Genomic DNA, 20,318 nt, shown 5'->3' with positions numbered 1-20,318 from the left:
ATTTAGGAAATAAACTGCTTTCCGTTTCACTGCTAGTGCTAAAGTGCACTGAGATATCCCAGTCTAAATTTATCTCAGTGGCATCTTTTATAATACCATTAAAAAAAATACAGTACAGGAAATTTGCAAGACTGGATTTTTTTGTCAGATTAGAAAAGAACATATTATGAAACACAATGAATTATACAAGTATAATGTAAGGGTAGGAAAGTGTGACAGGTTGAGCAAATTTTGAGATGATTGCTAGTCCACAGTTTCAATTTATTTCCTGCAGTGAACAGCCTGTTACTTGCACTCTCAGTTGGCCTTTACAAAGCAAAGACCTCAGGAAAAACACATTTCTCCACAAACTACAGTGTTTTGTGCTTTTTTTCTACCCATTTTTCTTCTTCCCTTGCTGCCTAGCAGTGATTATAGAGTCAACTGAGTTTTCCTACCTATGTCTATACCAGTAAATAAAGCTGGGCTAGTACACAGGTTCAAGTGTTTTCCTGTTCCAAACATTAAAGCATTCAGTGCCTGGATGTGAGCAGAAGAAAGGGGAACAAGAGAAAACTATCTCTGCAGTGCTACTGGGTCTGTTCATGCACTGATTATCCACTGCCACCACACTTGTACACAAAGAGACAAAACCCCATTACTTATTCAGGGCAGTGTTTTGCTTTTCAGGGACAGGAATTATTTCAGTGATACAAGGAGTTTAACCTAGATAGAGAAATAAAATATAATGCTGAATATAGTTTTAACATTCCTTCTTTGTGTTCTTGTAGGCAGGGGTCTTACCTTTCTCTATATTTTGTAGGCAGATGAATCAGTCAAATAATAAAGCATCATAATGAGTAGAGCAGAAAAAGCTGGGTATTGGTCTATTTTTTTTTTAAAAAAAAGAAGGAATTAAATGCACATCCCTTATAAGGTGTCTATAAAATGGCTAAATAGCCAGAAAACAACAACTTGTAGAGGAAACAATTGTGCGTTGGCTATAGAATAAACAGGCACATGGCCAGTATTATATCTCTAACTCCTTTTCAATGATGTAAAATATGTTTTCTAAAATATTTGTGTGTAGTTAGAGAGTGAGCTGTCTGTCTAGGAGCCTAACTTTTATTGATATGTGATAATGACACAAACATTTGTTCTAATAGCATTAAACCCTCAAGGACCACTTCATCTGTTGCTCTAATCACTACAGTTTTGTCTCAAAATCCTAAACAGGCATAAGAAAATAAATCCTAGTGCTCCCTGATTAACTTGACCTACATTTCTATAGCCTACATATTCATAGTTTAAGTAGGAGTTTCAGAGGAGGGCAGCCCAGTGGCTCAGTTTAGTGGTTCAGTGCTTGTGCTACAGATAGGATTTCCATTCCTTCTGTCTGGTTTCCTGGCTTGGCAAAGGCAAGGAGTGTTGCATCTCCTCGATGAGTGGAAAAGAGACTATCTCATCTCTCAGCAGTGCCTCTCCAGTTAATGAGCTAGCAGTGCTGAAAGGAACATTGTAGTGTTTATCAAAGCTAAAATGAGGACAGCTAAAGGAAAGGACCCAAGAAAGTGTAGTAAATGTAATCAGCACAATACAGAGGGTCGTCATTGCTCCAAACAGAAACATAATAATCCTTCTTTCTTCATTCATATTGCAAAGTACTTCTCACTCCATCTTTGCACAACACTTTCTCTTAAAGGAAGGACCAGCTGTTTCACTGCAGGGAAACTGTCCACACTTATTAGTCCCTTTTATGTTGTGGGAGAAGGCACAAATATGTACAGGTTGTTCCTGTAAGTTCTGCAGGCAGGAAGGGCTCTTTAAGTGACAGGGTGGCAGTCAATTTTTCAACCTCAGTCTGCGTGTGTATGCATGTCTGCATGTTACAGAGAGAAAGGCAGAGAGCAAGCGGTGCAGCTGAATTTAGAAAGTTATAGATGTTCTCATCAGCCCCATGCAATGCAGCAGAGATTCCTTCCAAAAGCCAAGGGAGCAGAGGCTGCAGACAACAGATGGGAGAGGGGTTCCCATAACTGTCAATTTTCAAAGTGTTTGCATTGAAAAGAGAGGAGGTGCTATGTTGATTGATATTTCAGTCGCAGTATATAAAGCAGAGGAATTCTCCTTACCCTCTGCTTGTCATACTGATCTGCATACCCTCTCAGCTGGACTTGGGGCTACTACTTACTGCATCTGAAAGGCTGAAACTCACTGGGAATAAAGAATTCTTGTAACAATGCCGGAACCCACTAAGAAGGATGGTAAGCATAACAAAAACTACCTGAACATTTCTTAATTACAGGAATTATGAGTATGCGCATGCAAAACACCTTTTAGACCCCCTAGCACATTTAAGCAACGGGTAGTATCTAAGAGTGATAGCTGTTTAACATCATTATATCACTACAGATCACTGATCGTTTTAACTAAGAAATTACTTTCAGGCAGGGGCAGGTAGCACAAAATTGCTTTGCCCTCCAACTATTTTAAACAATAAACAATGGCTTTGCAGAGATATTGAGAAACTAATTGATTGGGCAAATGCATTCACTTTTGAAGACTGCAGAATTTTTGTAGTGCAATTAGGGGTTCTCTATAGCTAAGATATTGGCTAAGATATAGGCTCTGGAAAACTCGGAATAAACATTATAAGTTACTGAATACAAAGGATGTGTTCATGAAACAATTTTAAGGTTATGATGAAAATATATTATATATCTCTAATGCATAAGTGAAGAATGTAGTAAGGTGTTTTTTTTTACAGTTCACACTGGAATGATACATTTTGCCACACTACAGTAAATATTATTTTATATTTCAGAAGGATAGTTCAAGAAAGCAATACTGGCCCCATTTGCGGTACTATTATATTCATAGCAAGGAAACTGAGTACATAGTCTGCTAGTGAGAGACAGCATTGTCCATTTGAGGCTGTTCAAACAGGCATAAAACATTCAGGGTCCATTAATTAACAACTTTTTTAAAGCTAGCATTTGTTACTATTTTGAAAATTTAAGCTGAGTAAACTTCTTGTATTTGCATTACTTCTGTAGCCCTTCTTGTATTTTTCTTTAACATTTAGACATTTTTATAAGAATTTTTTATGACTGTTGTTCAGCATTGACAATATACATAGCTTCTGCAAAGACATAAATGTGCAAACTGTGTGTGCTTTGCAAGTGTTGGCAAACAATACCTATATAAACAGGTTCCCTAATGAACGCCCAAATGCAAAACTGAATTTAACCTTAAAGATAATCTTGTGGAAAAGATAGAAGTAATTAAACAGCATTCTGTTTCTATCAATTCTGAAAGATTCCATAGGCCCATATGTATTTTTTGAATGAGTACATTTGATTTAGATCCACCTATCAAGAGCATTTGCTTTATTTTAACAGTCTTTTTGAAATATTTTCTGGTTTTGTGGAAACCAAGAGCAGAGCAACTATCAGGACCATTAGGCAGTTTCAGCACCTTCTTTGGTTGGGGGCATATGAAAATTAAACTTTTTGCATGAGTGAGTCTTAAGCAAGTAGTGTTGACAGACCAACATGATCATTTTACTTACTGGTCCTCCTTAGTGCTCGAGGACAATGATGGATGAAGTATCCTTCTGAAAATAGCTACACCAAGTGCACGTATTAATACGAAACCCTAATCCCCTATATCAAACCTAGAGCCAAGCCCCTTCTAGAGTGTCTTATTTGTAATTCAAATGATTTACACATGTATTAAGTGTCCTTTTTATTTGATCTGTTATTTGACTGCATATTACACAGTTTAATCAGAATGCATTCTATGGCTGCCAACCAAAAAAAAAATCCCAACAGAAATATTTCTGGACTTTGAAAAATATGTGCTTTGTAGAAAATTTGTTAGGAGGCTCATGTTTCTAAAGGTCATTATTCTGTTTAAGACTAGTTTATTTCAAAGGTATTATTACAATTCAGTGATTACAAATGCAGCTTTGTAGCTGTTTTACAAGATAGGTTTAGCAACCCTGAACAACATTATGTTGACTGTGGAATAAATGCTATTTTTTCTGAGTTGATATTTGACAACACATACAATAATGAAGCCTTCTGTCCTGTGATAGAGGTAGTGTTCGCAAGTAGTAATGAGCTCTGGAAAAGTGGTACTTGTTTGCTGGCTGTTCCTCAAAGTAGTAATGAGCTCTGGAAAAGTGGTACTTACAGGTTGTTTGCTGGCTGTTCCTCGCTGCACCCAGATTATTTGGAGTGAATAGATTAGGGTAATAAACTGTTCATTTTACTATATTTACGAGATTAGCTGCTTCCTAAAAAAATTTCATTGATCAAGAACTCACCTGAACTAGCGGCAGTACTTGTATAGTAAGTACAAGTACTTGCTTGTGGCAGGAGTATTTGGTACCAATAATAGTGCAATTCTACTGTTATGACTGGTACTAGCTCTACTAGTAAGACTTGAGAACCTGACATGGAATAGAAAACAGAGAAAACAAGAGGCTTCAGGGTTCTGTATCACGCAAGCACCTAAGCCATACTCTTCTGACGTTTCCAAAAGAAGCCATCTACATGAATGATCCCATGCTCCTTATTCCCATAGGTCCTGACAGTTAAAAATAGCACACACAAGAGCAAGCAGATGAGAAATCAGAAACTGACTAACACTTGAATGTTAAGAAAATGTAAGGTTTGCATTTTATAGTCATTACCATAATGTAGCTAATAAATGTAGCTAGAATTTTCAGAGGCAGTGCTGTAGCAAGCTCCCAGGCTTTTTTTCTCAGGTCAAATGCTCTTTGAGTTATTTTAAGATCATTAGATTACCAAAGTGAGAAGTTTCCTGACTTGGTGAGAGTGTAGCCTCACAGTGCACACTTAACAAATAGGATCACCAAATTAAACACAGTACTCGGCTAAGAGAAGGTTGCTGGAGCACTTCAGCCTGATGGAATTTGTCACTGTGGAAACAGGCTTCCATGCCTAATGATTTAAAGCCTTTATTGTTGTACTCCTAAAAAGTCAAAGTCCTAGATATTGCATCAGCTGCAGCCTATCTGGAGTATATGGTCATGTTGTTGTAAGATGCTTTTATCTTAGCCTGTTCAAAATTTCATAATTGCAAGGGGAAGATCACACCCACGGGTCAACCGACCCCAGTGGATGACTGAGATAGGATTGTGGCACTGAAGATCTTTAGCAGTGCATTTAATTTTAGTGGCCTTTATTTTTCCTGGTGGCTAATAAAACAACCCTCTCTCGTATAATTACTTCCTGTAATTTATTGCACTCACTGAGTCAATCTTTCCTCTCCTTCCTTTCCTTTAACCAATACTCACAATGAGACCTGCCATTAATTAGGTGCCCTCTTAAACTGTCACAGGCCATGGCATTTGGGCATGCTTTTGTAAAAGAGCCAAATCTCTCAAGAGCAACAGTTTCAAACTATTTGTGGGCATCATCCCATAGAGACAGGTGTAAGTCTGTCCCCTGTAGACAGCTCTGTAAATTCACCCTAATTATTCTCTCCAATCTAGGAAATAACTCACAGCCATGAGTTAAGTGACCATTTCAGATTTTAAGCCAAAACATTAATCAAGTGTCTGCCATCTTATTTGCTACGGGTCTGCAAGCTCAGCATGAATACTGACTGGAATATCCACATATCGGCAAGGAATGAAAATTAGAAGATATCAGTGTGCCTACTCTAGACAGTGTTTTAGTACAACTTTTAAAAATATCTAAACAGCATAGAAGTAAAAGTCATGAAGAAAACTAGGTGCAAATGCTTTCTGTTACAAGGACAATCTCCAAACTAACTTGTGAAAGGAGGCAAACAGATATATCAGTAGAGACTGCTTTGGAGATATGAGGACACTGCTCTCTCTGAAGAAGCCCAGTTGAAATAGCTTTTACTGCCACAGGCTTTTAAACATGACTGATTTTGTTTCATTGCATGATTGTGCTGAAACTGTATTATATAACTGTAAGACAAGTTTTATCACTGTTCATCATATGAATCATATAAATATACATGTAGAGCAGCATTCCAATGGGAAATCAATATCAGCATCAAGGTTGGATAAACGTTAATTAATTTAAGATTTCCTTTAATATCATATTTTGAAGGCTAAACAATTTTTCAAAGGTGAAAAAGAAGATAAATGGAAATTCTGGTTGGCTTGTGTCAAAATTAACGCTGTTGATAGAAAATTTTCCTGAAAATTCAATAACCTGGCATGTGAACACTGTGTAACATTGCTCAGTGCTTCTCATGCAGAAGACTAGACCTGTGCAACCATTTGATTATGGCACCAAACTGGGTAGTGCAGCTGCTGCTGTCCTTGCTGCATAGATACATACTTCAGTGAGGCAAAAGAGAAGCATACACACATCCATCTTCTGCTATCATCACCACCCCTCAGCAGGACTGACTGTAAAATGCATTCCCATTATTTCTAACTTCCTTCAGTCTTGGAGCCAAATCACACTTGAAGTCAGGCCCATACATATCATTTGCAAGCGCTGTATTAGTCACAGGTAAATGAGTTTTGGTGGATGAAGAAAGGAGGAAATCCTAACCCCTTATCTTATTTTCCTCTTCAATTCTTTAGAAAGTTTCTCTTCATCACCTTTAGATAATAAATTTAAAGCCCTCACAAATGAAGAGCAAACTTAGGCCTAACTGTTGTAATGAGATCTGTGAGGGTGGGCCCTGCTCCTATCCTGAGCCCCATAGAGCAGCGTCCTCCTGCACAGATCTTGTTGCACGCTGGAAATTGAGTTGTTCTTAGACTGCCTCTGCCCTCCCATTGGTAATTTTTACATGTTGCTCCTACACTTCCTTCTGAGATACCAGAGCATCTCACATTTATCCTTTGACCTTCCGCCTCCACCGCTCCGAAGTTCATACTATCCCTATCAGATTCATTACACTGGTAAAGAAACCCCCCCAAACTTGTTTTATTTCGGAGTTTATATGTTTTGTTTTCTTATGGTGTAAATTGAAGGAACGACATTGATGCTTTTTCCTTATACAATTAATTGATTTTAATATAAGAGTAGAATAATGCAAGATTCATCTGGCTTACTGTTGTTCTTACTTGGGTTGAAAAGCTTGTCCACCCTGTGCAAAAAGCCCTGCATCAGGAAATATACTTACTATCGTCACACTAAAAGAAAGAACTCACTGAGTTTTGGAGGAAAACAGGGAGTGGTATTTCAGTGGACCAGAGGGTGCTTTGTACTTGGCAAAACTGAAATTAGCAAATGCAGCCTTTGTGACTCCCTGTGCTGCACCTGTTGGGAAGATAAATAAAGGACTGTCCAGCTCTTTCCCCTCATACCTCCTAAATATATCACTTTAAGAGAGTTTTCTTTAAAAAAAAAACAAAAACACCAAGAAAATAAAATTAAAACAAAAAAAACCAACAATCAAACAACCAAACAAACAAACAAACCAAAAAAATAACACCCAACATGATACAGTAACCTTCTGTCCTATGAAAAACAGGATGAGTTTCTTCATACTAGTTTTGGGGATCTGCCAAACAAAATGAGAAGGTCTGTAGTCTCACAGTGAAAAAAAAGAAGAGAGAACTAGAGAGACTTCAGTTATTGAAAGAGTAGCCACCACATACTTTAAGGGTCCTTGGAGAATTTATTGTCCAAGGTATTTTATGTTTTATGAGGGGACATCCAGAGGGTTCTTTGAAGCTGAAGAGCAAATCAATTTTGAATTTAAATTACCTGGAGAAATTTCTTTTGGGATAGGGCCAAATACTAGACTTGCCACTCACGGAAAATGCAGAGATTCCAGTAAATTAGAGGTCCTAATTTAGAGTTGGGGGGGGGTGGTGGTGGGGAGGGGAAAGGTTGTTCCCATGCAGACACTAATCTGGCTTTGCACTGACTGTAAAAAACCCGTAAAACAAATGAGAGGGGAAATAGGTAGAATCATTAGCTTCAGTTGTAATTAGAGTTTTCTCAGTCCCACTGCAGACAGCTTTGTCTCTGGAGTCTGAGGAACTGTGTGGCTGAGAAACTGTCCCTTCTCTTCCCATCCAGCCCTCTCTGCTCTCAGTCACAACTGAAGTGCTGCTTCTGACGACATCAGAGAAAGGTTTCTCTTTTTCAGTGCTTAGGGAACCAGCATTTGAAGGCACTTTCCCATCACTCGCTAAAAGAGTTTGACACACTTTATAACCACTAGGAGATTTTATTGTTCTGCTGTTAAGAGTTGCTGGTGCTTTAAGAGTTAAGGAAGAGAGGCCTGATCTGACACAAATGTCCATGTTGGTTCATTTAAAACTTTGTTAAGTTTGCAATCATACAAAGATCCTAATGATCTTTACACCATTGCAGGAGATCTCCAGGTTAGGAACCAGATACCCAAGTGGAAGTGTGTGCAAGTGGCCCAGGTCATTACAGTCAGTGGAGCCCAGGCTGCTGCTCATCTGACCAGCCAGCAGTTGCCTAAACATGGGTGCCCACTGCCATATGAGACCCTCTGGGATACACCGAATACCCATTTTAGGCTGGAACATACAACTCGGGACCTATGGGAGATCTGCAATATGCTGCAGCAGCAGCTAGAGCCCAGAAGGGAATGCTACAGCACCTAGATGTCAGTGATCACCTGTGTTTAAAGAAATGAATAGAGCCATAAGAAGTTATTTTATGTTGAATAAAAATCTAATTCCATTTATTATAATGGTAGCTTGGACTCCTAGATCGCAATGTATTCATCTGTCTCCCTTTCTGAGATTTCTGCTCAGAGACCTCTCAGAATCCTAAAAAATGCAACATTCACGAAATTGAGTGGTTTGCCTCTGACTTGCCTCCCCTGTTACTGGTGTCTGTATTTAGCCTAATGGCACCTTCACAGAGCAGTCAGTGGGACCAAGGCTAAGCAAGGCAGGATGTTTCATATCCACACATCTTAGAATTACGTCTTCTGAAGAAGACAAATCACATCCACAATCGTCTACTGCTTGGCTAAGTGTCTTTATGTATATTTTCAGTTTAAAGTGTCAAAATAACCTGTAACTTCTGCTTCAGTTAGCCATGCTGGTGTTAGATGTCATAATACTGAGATGCTGCTTGCTCTGCCCCCTTGTAGTGCTAGATGGAGGTTAATTTAGGACATTAGACCTCCTGGAGTGGTGTCAGAAGGCTGTTGAACAGAAAGTCAAATATGGCACCATCTCAGAAAAGTTTCAAAATTCCAAAGAATAAACCATCCTAAAAAACAAACAAAAAAACACACAAAAAACCCCTTCATGCTCTGCCTTGGAGTAAAATGGTTTGTTCCAGGAAAGGCACTCACAAATACAATTAATTGCTAGCTGGACAGTGCATGTGACTTCCATGCAGTGCTGAGAGTTGCAATACCAGGACCTGGGAGTACAGCTGGATGATTCATTCCACAGTTTAGAGCACCCTCCATGTCCCATCTCCATGCTCCCAAAAGTGTACTGACACTGCAGCAAGAGAAGAGTCCTGCTGCATGTTGCAGCAATGGAACATATTCAAGAGAGTCATTGCCTTCCTTTCCCTGGAGATCAGGAAATATTACTTACCTCATTTTCTGTTCCCTGGCCCTATTACTAATTGAAAATAGCATGTGATCTACTTCTTAAGGCAGTTGCCCTTATATGTGATGGCTCCAGCAAGTTATTTTGATCAGGTGATTATTACAAAAAGCTCTGTTCTAATTTAATTCTCTGTAGGATCAAATGGGGGTTTTAGTGAGCATCTGAAAGTGTTGTTCAGTAGTACCATGATGCTTCTTGAGAGGGATCTGTATTAAAATTCACACTCATTACGACTCTGCAGGCTCAGAATAACTTCCTAATTTTGGTCATAAATGCCAAGAGTAGGTTACAGTCATACACAGATGAAGATTCCCTTTTCATACAGGTATCTGTTTATACATCCATTTATAAATCTTAGCTTTGTGTGTGTATCTATAAATTGCAGAGACATTCGCTCATGTCTTGTTATTGAACCAACTAGGGGAAATATGTTGGGTAGGAGCTGAGCAAAAGCAGCTTACAAACAGATCAACTGACTGCATTTTCTTGCACGGAAGCCATGCTTTGCTCAGCCAGCATGCAAACACAGTCCAAAAGTCTTTTCTAAATTTTGTCTTCTCTCAAAGCTCTGAAGTTGTGATGAAATTAAACTGAACACACAGCAAAGACTGAAAGACACCCCAAATGAAAAACTTACTGGTTCAGTTGGTGGGATAGGTCTTACTCCTTGATACTTACTTACTCCTGCCTGCTAGTGGACTGGAAAGGGCAGAAAGACATAGCTGTTGAAGAGTTGTTGAATTCCAACCTTTAGGTATTTTTTTGTTCACTTCCATAACTTTCTGCTATGAGATCTTTTCTGTGCAAGATAAGTGCACAAACTGTGGTCCCTAGGACCAGTTCCAACTGTTCTAAGAAGGAAAAACCTCCCGCTTACCAGTCTGAGCTGATTTAAGGCTTCTCATTCTTTTCTGTCCAGAAATAAAACATTTCCTACCATTTTAACACCTGAATGTGCATAGCATTGCTTTTATGCTGTTTTTCATCAGGTTTATTAATTTCCAATGCCACTAAAGCCTTGTTCCTAGCAAAACTTACAGAAAACATTTATTCCTGGTTATGTGGAGAGTATCTGTGGCTAGAGATATCTAGGAACAGTCACAGGAGAAATGCCATGCAGATGGAGTAATTCATTGACTAATACCTTCTGGGTCTCGTGCTGTGATATTCATGTAGATAGAGATAATCATACACGTACTGTAGCGCCTTTGGTATCTTCTCGTTTTATAAGAACATAGTATCTAGGCCAAAAATCTTATTTTAGACCCAAAGAGGAGCCGTAATACCAATGGAGGCTGTGGCTGCCACTCCTCCACAGATGCAGACTTCAGTGAAGGCACAGAGGGTCAGATGCCTGATGACATTTTTTCCATGGCATTCCCTCCAGCCTTACTAATCTTTCATCTAAGCTTTCCTTAGCCCTATTTTTAAAGGGGAAATCTGACCTCTGTCCTCTGCCCCTTTTTCTTTGCCCTTGTTTTGTTTTTCCATGGTTCGCAATGAAGGTTTCTTTCTTACCCAACAGCTTTTTTAGGTGGAGAGAACATATATTCAGTGAGCTGTGACTGTTACTCACAATAGCATCTCAAATACATTTTGCTGTCATGCTTTGTAAGAGCTTACTTTTATACATATCACTTACTTATTTACTCATGCAAGCCCTCACACTTTGTCTGCAAACATCCTGCTGTGATCTTTTCCCTAAAGGCAAAGCTTAGTGATTTTTTTTTAAGTGAAGGCCTATAACTCTCAGTTATCTTCATTGATGCTGCATGAGAACAAGAGGTAGAAAATAAAGCAGTATTAACACAGAGGGATTTGTGTAATTTTGTATGCCTAACACCCGCACACGAATACTGCAGCAACAAAGGTTTCCCTAGTGCCATAGGTCTCTGGGACCTTAGGTCTCCAGGACCTTAGATCTCCTAAAATTTCAACCTACAGAAAAAGTCCTTTCTCTTCACATGTGCAAAATACTCCTAAAGGTTTTTCAACACAATGCCGAATTGCCAGGATTTGAGCAACAATAAGTATTCATATGCACACAAGCTTACAAAAAATTAAAACTCCCAAATCAATACATAGAATTCCCACTAAATAAGTATGTTTCTGAGTTTTAGGGTAACTTCTGATTCTTTCAGCGTTTGATATCAGCAACACTGCAACTCTGATACAAAGCTTTCCTGCATTGCCAGTTATTAAAATTATTCTTCAACCTTAATTACAAGTAATCTTTACTTGGCATGTACAGGAATATTAGCACTCACAACAAGTAACAGCCCTGAATTTCATAGCCCATAAAAATGAGTTGCCCTTACTAAACTGAGAAAGTGCATGCTACTACTATCTTTTTCATTTTGAGTGAGTCATTTTCCATAAATCAGATGACTGAAGAGTAGGACTGGGTAAGAAAAATCAGTAAGGAATGGATAATTTGTGGTTAGCTACTTGGTAGTAGTACTTGGTGACCCTGTGTCAGTACCATTCTATAAGACTCTGTCTTAAGACAAATCCTCAAGTGTAGATGACAGGAGAGTGCTGCTATCTGAAGGACGTCTGAGAAAACTCTTCCTTCCTGAACAGATTACAAGGTATCAGATTATCTATCACCCACTGTCAAATGAACTTGAAGCAAATGCCTTTCTTATTTGTTATTTGGACACAGTCGTTACAACTTTTAGACACAGTTGTAGTACATATTACTTTGACAAAGAGCTGGTAACAAGCTGAGTAATTTAGTCCTGGGGAATTCTCAATGTGTGCATGTTTGGGTTTGCCCTGACCCTCAAAAATAAACTGACAAAAGCTACAGAATAGGAATATCAGCAGAATTTAAGTTGTTGAATTATTTTATTCTCAAATTTGGTTAAAATAACGCCTATCAGCACATCTTAAGTGCTTCCTAATTTGCTGAAATAATTTGCATGAATCCAGCTGACTGCAGCTTTATCATAATACCCTCATTTTCTCCTAAGACTCAGGTACTCCAAGTGGAATGATTTCCCACTATCTGCGCATACTCACATGGCTCACAGGACTAACCTGAGCACGCTGAACAACATGAGACATAGTCCTTCAGGGAACACACTCCAGCTGTGCAGTTCATAAGATCTGTATTGTAATGGCCATTAAACAACACTGCAATGGATTCCTTTGGTTCAGAGTGAAAAATTTTACAATAGCTCATCAAAATAACAGTGTTGCCATTTGGGTCAAGCAAAAGTGGAGACATTTTTCTAAATTAGGAAGCTGCTTCCTGAGCTGGTTTGGAAATTATCTGAACGTCCTGAAAGGAAGGTTTTTGCAGGTTAAGTACTCACATATTGAAATAACTGCTCTTTCAACTGGATTGCTGACTTTTACCCTATAATAAGAAGTGCAACTGTCATTGAGAATGGATTTTTAAATTTGAGGAATACATTACCTTAATTTCTGAGCAGCAGTTCTTTGCTATATGAAGTTCTTAATCCAATAAACTGATCCGTTTTATTTAGTTTTGCTGTTAGAAGAGAAGTTAGCATTACTCAATTATCTCTTGAACTAAATTAAAGTATCTACTTCCAGATAAAATTATTAACACACTATTGCAAGGAAGGATAGGAAACTAAGAATAAAATCTGTATCTGTTGTCATACATTTTTTACACTGGATCAGACTTTTCTGATGAGTGAAATAATTTATTTCAGTAACCACATAACAAAGATTAATTAGATTTGGGTTATTTAAAACAAGAGTTTCACTTGGCTGGACTGGGAGTAAATTTGAAAGCTTGCTTTCTCATTAGCACCTGCTACAAAAAAATTCATACTATTTTACAGGCACATTAAGCACATTAAAACATGTTGCACAGTAAATTAATCTAAAGAAATAAAAACTATGCTGTGTTCATGAAATTTGTGTTTATGCAGAAAACACTGTTTCCTCAACACTGTAAGAAAACCAGGCTCTCCGTGGCTGTATCTTTTGTCTCTGCAATCGGTAAAAGGCAGATAGCTGCATTTGGAGCTACAAGCCAGATTGCTTTTAACCTGAAGGCAAGAATCTGACCTGCTCTGACTCCTCTCTGCTCTTTGAAAGTCAGAGTCACCTGTGGGGCTGGGAAGCCAGGCAGCAGAAGGGGACACGGGCAGGACTGTGAGCTGCCAGCGCCTCTCACGGGTCACCAGCCACGGACACCATCAGGTTTAGTGTGAACCGTTTCGCAGACCTTGGCGAGACCTTTTTAACATCCATTATAAAAAAGGCAGAGTGAATACTGATAGCTCAGCTGTAGGATAGGGGGAGTGATTCTGTAGAGCTTCCACCACCTCTTGCAGAAGTCAGTACTACCTGGTGAGATCAAGAAGAGCTAGGGCTTTCAGGTATGAAACTGTAATGAGGTTGAGAAGGCCAGATCAGCCATTTCAGGACTGTTTCACTGTTGGTTTAAAATGTATAAATAGCAACACTCCTTTTATCCTTTAGACATAACACCCATCTGGTTGGCAGTATTTACAGAGAGTTTTCCTCTTCCCCTGTTTAACTGGGGCCACATAGAAGGGAACCATGTAGTACATCATGTGAAGCAACATTAAAGAACGGCTCAGATGATTGAGAACAGGTAGGTGAACAATGTAGAATTTCAGGAGCAGGGAGTAATTTCAGATTTACATCAATCAGTAAATAAACTGAGATGGTGCCATAATACAGGGAAGTTTGAGGGTTTCTATCACTATGCTACCATCTATAAGTAGAAGCTGACTCTGGGTGGAATTTCCACAAGTTTTACTATGCAAATATTATGAGGAAAATGCCCATCAATGGTTTTTCAGTGACATTTAGGATTGCATAGACCTCATTTTATAACAATATTGCAATTTTTTAAATTTTGAAATGATAGTTTGAAATAAAATATTTTGTTTCCAAACATGGAAATAAAACCTAACACATCATGATGTGGAATGAAATATACAAAAATATAGCTACAAACAGACCCAGGCCTGGAAAATTTTTCAATGGGTTTGCAGGTACAGTTCTCTGAAAAATCTTTTCAATAGAGGTACAGTTATGAAGGCAAACTGAATTACTTTAACAGCACAAGTCACTTTGGTAAACACTATAAAATATTTCAGCAAAATCCTTTTGCCATATAGATGGTGTAACTAGTAACATTTTGCCTACTAAATTTTTCAGGGTAGACAGCATCACAAAATTCCAGTTTGGGACGGAAAAAAAAAATAAAAATTGTGTTTTTTTATTTGTTTGGATTTTTTAGATGATGGAGTAAGTTAGAAAACTGCAATTATGAAAAGCTTAATTGAAAATTTAGTCAAAAAAATTCAGCTGTGGCCTTCAAATTGTAGTCTATGGCTAACCTGTGGGCTGTGAGATACAGGCAAAAATACTCTTTTTTCTCTCATGAACTAACTTTTATGGATTGCTTTATTTGAGATAAAATATGAGAAGAAAGATACAACTGTAATACAAGCAGAATTTAATTACTCCATGTTGGCACCTTGTGGGCCGTGTAGGTAAAAAATGAGTTTGAGAATGCATGGGAACTTGCTAACTAGACTAAAGCCACCAACTTTATCTTTATTATCTATTTTAAATACTGTCAGCACTTGGCAGCCTTCTAGCTCCCAGTTACAGTACATACGCAACTTCAAGGCTGCCAAGGAAGCCTTGCACCATCTGATGAGGGTGCTGACTGCTGATGGCTGCCTCCTGCCTACCAGAAATTAAATACAGGGGGGTTTAATGCATGGATGACATAATCCTTTACTGGACAAACTACTTGAACAAATTTAGGACATTATAGATAGGCAAACAGATACTATATTTAAGAAACTACTTTAGTTCAAGGTTACAGTGCTCTCTAGAGATTAATTCCTAGATGAAAGCAAAGTTCTCAAGAGAAATAAAATGAGAAAGATTACAAATTATCAGATTAGATTTAATAGCATCATATAGTAAAATGGGAATTCCAAGGAAAACACACCAAACAAGCAATGGTTGCTTTATGTACTTCCATAATTATGGATGGCAATGGAGACAAAATCTGGAGTCGCCAACTACACTGCAGCTTCCCAAGTGGATTTATAAACTATTGCTTTGGTGCCTATCCCATTCCACAGAATTCACTATTACTTTTCTTCCAACAGTTCGTTCAGATTTTCAGTCCTTAAATCAGGGAATATTCTGCAGTTATCATATGATGGCTCGATAGGATCCTGTGATCCATAAAATCCTTTATAATTGGAAGTATTTAGATAATTCTTCAACTGGAGATATTATAGGTGAGATTATATAATGGGACTAATTGTTTTCCTTTGTTTGTTTTGGTGTTGTTGTTTTTTTCCTACAAGCTGAAATTTCTTAGGAATGGTTTTGAACTTTACTAATATGCAAAAACTAAATTTTTAAGCAAACTCTTTTTTAAGGTAATTTCTTCTCTAGTCCATAGCTGAAGATATTAAATCCATCACTGGATTATGATGCTTTTAATTATTGGAATATGAAAATTATTTCAGCTTCAGTGGCCCTGCTGATTTGTTCATCTTGTTGCAAAAAGAGTCATTATTTAACCTAAAGTTGCTTATTTAATGTCTAACCAGAAACAGTCACCATAAACCAAAACAGGCAGTCTCATCTGTCTACATCACCCTTACACGTGGCAATGGAAAACAGAAGTACATTAATAAATTTATCAGATTAGTTCCATCATCCTGTTGGCCACAATAATATTCCTCTAGGCAGCCACCAGACCACCCATGCACATTCACTTTGGTCTTTTAGAACAACTTTTGCTCTCAGGACCTACAACTGAAGTTTGTTTAGAACAGTTTATGGAGGTTTATTTTTAAAGTAACATAGAAACTACCCATGGATCTTCATTAAAAACATAATTATTTCAGCTGATGTTATAGTTTTCTGCTTCCGCTCAGATTTTGAACCATCTGGGGAAGCTGCAGGCAAATCATATTTGTCAGTGGAAACCTGAGACTTGTGTGGCAGCGGCCAGACCCTGTCTGTGTGACTGTGCTCAAGTTTTGCAGAATGCTGAGTATTCCACTCTTTATCAATAAGAATAGTATTTACTTCAATTTAAGCCCAAATTAATGCATTAGGAGTGCTTTTAGTGATTATAATGACTTTGAAACAAGCCCTCTGTTTCTCAGCTCATTTAATCTGGGATGTGCTAACAGTATTATTTCCCAGTAAAATGTTTATCATGCTTGGGTAATCTCTATGTTTTTTTTGAGCAAGCTCCTATATTCCAAAAGATTAGTCTATGGCTTTTAATTGCATCACTGGTGCCACTGTGACATCTATACTGGCCTGGGTGAAGTGACCCATAAAAGATGTTCAAATTATTTTGAGCCATTTCTCTTCTTCCCAGCACTATTTTTTGGCAGGGAACATAAGTAACACTGAAAGGAAGAAAAGCTTTACTGCTTTTCTCTGCTGATGACCTGGACATGAGGCCTGTCATACAACTGTTCTACAGCCTTGATCCTTCCCTGCCAACCTATTTCAGTGGAGTCTCTACCCTAGGAGAAAGGCATGCAGTACAACAGCAGTTCTCCTGTCTTATAGGGGCAGCACACTGGGGACAATCCTTACACACAGCAACTGTTCAAGGCCTGGGGTGAGCCATGCTCTCTCCCCAAACTAGCATTTTGTCTATTTTTGTCTGACTAGCAGAGTCAGCACTTTAGGAATGCCTACGTAATAGTTATATTTGTCTGATCCCTTGAGACTATGTTCGCAAACTTAATCCACCTACTTAAAATTGACAGAAGTTGACAGGTCTTTGTGGCAAAAAGCCTTAAGTGACCATCCTCGTGCTCTTTGACATATGAAAGTCACTTAATATGCTGCTGTTACACAGCCATATATCATACCTGTATCCATGATGATGCAGCTATAGTCCTGGTTTCCCTTTCAGGCAAATGGGAGCAAGCCCTCTGGTCAGACTGGGCAAGATCCTGAATCCCTGGGCTTTTCAGACCAGAGCCTTGGCTGGGTTGTAACCAATCTATATCTAACTGCAGGGAGAAATTAGAGTAGGAGATTTTCCTCCTCCCTCCTGTGACTGTCCCAGGTTGGTGATGGTGAAATGCTATCTTTAGACCTTGAGCGAGCCCTCATTTAAAGCTCAAGGCCATTTCCTTCAAGTAAGGGAAAAAAAAAATCAAAGCCCACTACTCATTTTCCAATGTAATTGAGAGTTCCTAAGCCTACCCAAAACAAACCTAGTCATGAGTACAGAACTGCAAGAAGAGCCAGGCCTCTTTCCCAGTATTCTTGCTGATAACCTGTAGCTCTCAGATGGTCTCAACTGCAAGTCTCCAGAACACTGCTCCCAGCTCCCACTAGTAGAGTAGGACCTGGAGACTGTTTTAGAAATGTCAGCATGCCTCATTATGTTTACACTTCAATGTGAAAAGTAATATATATGATGTCAGGGAGTTACTATGTTTGTTGCTGTCATAGAAGCCAGTAGAAATGGGAATTTAGAGCCCTTGAAAACTGGCCACTACACGTAAGCACCCTGCCAGTTGTTTGCCAAAGCTTCTTGTGGCTATTGCAGGTCAGTTGTCAGTGCAGCCAGACCTAAAATGGAATTGAAATTTTTAAAAATGATAGTCCAAATTTAACTTGGTTCTTAAGCATTTCCATAACTTGAGTAGATGGGTAATCTCACTGAACTTTTGCAAGCTTAGCTATCTATATGCATAGCAAGAGATTTTAAGTTTTGTTGTTTTGGGTTTTTTGGGGGGAAAAACTGAACATTTTAAATGTGGAACGGTGATGGAAAATTGTTGGTAATGGGTCAAGTTGCATCTCCTGCTGATTTTCAAGAGTGTATGTGTGCATGTATAATTATAAATCACAAATAAAAATGTCTCTTGGCTCTAAGTGCTCATATCCTGTGTCAAACTGGATCCTGAATGCATCTCATGACATGGCTGAGACATGAAAGCATTTCTGGAGATATTATCTAAGTGACAGTTGTGCTTTCACTTTATTTGCTAACTACACTTCTTAATATACTACCCCTTCTGAGTAGCTATGTGGAAAGGAGTGCTAAGTTAATTCCTTTTTTTGCTGTAGAATTATATATAGCCAACTGCTTTATAAGATTCCCAACAAATGAATAACCCAAGGTCTGTGTTTAGCATGACACGACCCACTGAAATGAAACATTCTTGGCTTCTTAAATAAAAAACTGCAAAGAAGACACCATTACCTTTTTTTCTTAGAAACAGTGAGGCAGAAGTTAATTTCAGTTGCTTCAGTAGAAGGCCCAGTTGACATTATGGTACCAATCCAACAGTCGCTGGACCTTCAACCACCTCTTTCCCCTGAAGCTCAAGAGGCATCATTACAACCCAGTGAAGAAACAACTTCTCCCAAGGGGCTGAGGAGTGCTTGCTGGATGCAACCCTTTCTCCACTGCCAGCCCCCCTGACAATGTCTCAACAGAGCACCATATTAGGCAATGGGGCTGCTGCGAATGGCATCTGGGGACTCCGGTGATCATGCCTCCTAGAGAAGGAGCACAAGCGCAGGCTGCTGGTTGAGTGCACAGAGCCCTTTCCTGGCTGACAAGCCTGTTGCAGAGGTCAGCCAGAAAGGGCTATCATTCTTTGGGAAGCTGGAAACTACTTGGTGCTATTAATGGGTTTTTTCCTGGCTGTCCTCAGGAATGGAATTGTAAGCCAAGAATGACCATGAAAGGGGTCGCACATGGCTAAAAGATTATGTTTAAGTATCTCCCACATCTCTGCCACCCCCAGTGCCTCGAACTCTCTCCCTTCCATTTTTCCTTCCACATCATACTTCAGGTCTCTCTGCTGACCAAAGTTCTTGCCTCAGTTTTCCCAGCAATAGCCCAAACAACTTTGAATTATGGTTTAGGAAATAAATACCTGATTTCTTGGTTCGGCTTCAGTCATCACTCCACCACAGAGTCACAGAATAGCTGAGGTTGGAAAGGACCTCTTGAGATTGTGTAGTCCAACCTCCCTGCTAGGAACAGGGTCCACTAGAGTAGGTTGCTCAGGTATTGATTGAGCTCAGATATTGCTCAGGTTTTGAACATCTCCTTGTATGTATAGGATTAAATTTAGACTAGAATAATAGTGTTTCAGGTCTGGTCTGTGCTGTAGATTTTGTCTCCTGCTAGGTAAGACAGAACTAGAAAGATGTGTGGTTACTGACCTACACTATGGTTTGAAGAACCCATGAAATATCTTTCAATATAAAATAAAAATTCAAGGCAAGTCTCTCAAAAGGCTTGTATCCCTTTCATTCAAACCTGGAAAGTGCTTGGTTTGGTGAACTTTTGTTTAGAAATGTGTAGCTTTTGATGCTGATTCAGGGAGAACTTTCCTATTCAGCATTCTTAAGAGTACTCCCTGTTTCTAGCTATTACAATTCAAAAAGGCAAGCATATAGTCCATAATTTTCTGTTATTATTTTTCCATGCAAGATATAGACTTCTGTGCCACAGAGATGTTATTTTATTCTCAGTGGAAGCAGTGAGAAACATCATGGTAATACAGGGGAAATGTTCCAAGATGTACTTTTTGTTGTGGAATTTTCATCTTTTTGTAGGCCACGAAGAAAAATTTAGTATGATAGCAATTACACCAGAAAAAAATAATTGCTATGAACCTAGAATCTGTATCTATCACCTTTTAATATACATTCTCCCTTTTGTTGCCTATGACGGGTGCTGTGACCAGAATGTACTGAGCTCTTTCCC

General features: G+C 38.7%; 1 protein-coding gene across 1 annotated transcript in view; it reads left to right on the top strand.

Annotated features, from left to right (window-relative positions):
• Positions 1–2,126: 2,126 nt before the first annotated feature.
• MYBPC1 (myosin binding protein C, slow type) overlaps positions 2,127–20,318 on the top strand; it is a 76,356-nt gene continuing 58,164 nt past the window's right edge. The window contains exon 1 of the mRNA XM_010005808.1: positions 2,127–2,243. Within this exon, the coding sequence (XP_010004110.1) occupies positions 2,219–2,243 (25 nt within the window). The 5' untranslated portion in view covers positions 2,127–2,218. The remainder of the gene's footprint in view (positions 2,244–20,318) is intronic.

This window comes from Chaetura pelagica, unplaced genomic scaffold (assembly GCF_000747805.2).
Source record: "Chaetura pelagica isolate M959 unplaced genomic scaffold, ChaPel_1.0 scaffold79, whole genome shotgun sequence".
Lineage (NCBI taxonomy): Eukaryota > Metazoa > Chordata > Aves > Apodiformes > Apodidae > Chaetura > Chaetura pelagica.
Note: the sequence above shows the minus strand (reverse complement) of the source record. Positions and strands in the feature narration are given on the sequence as shown.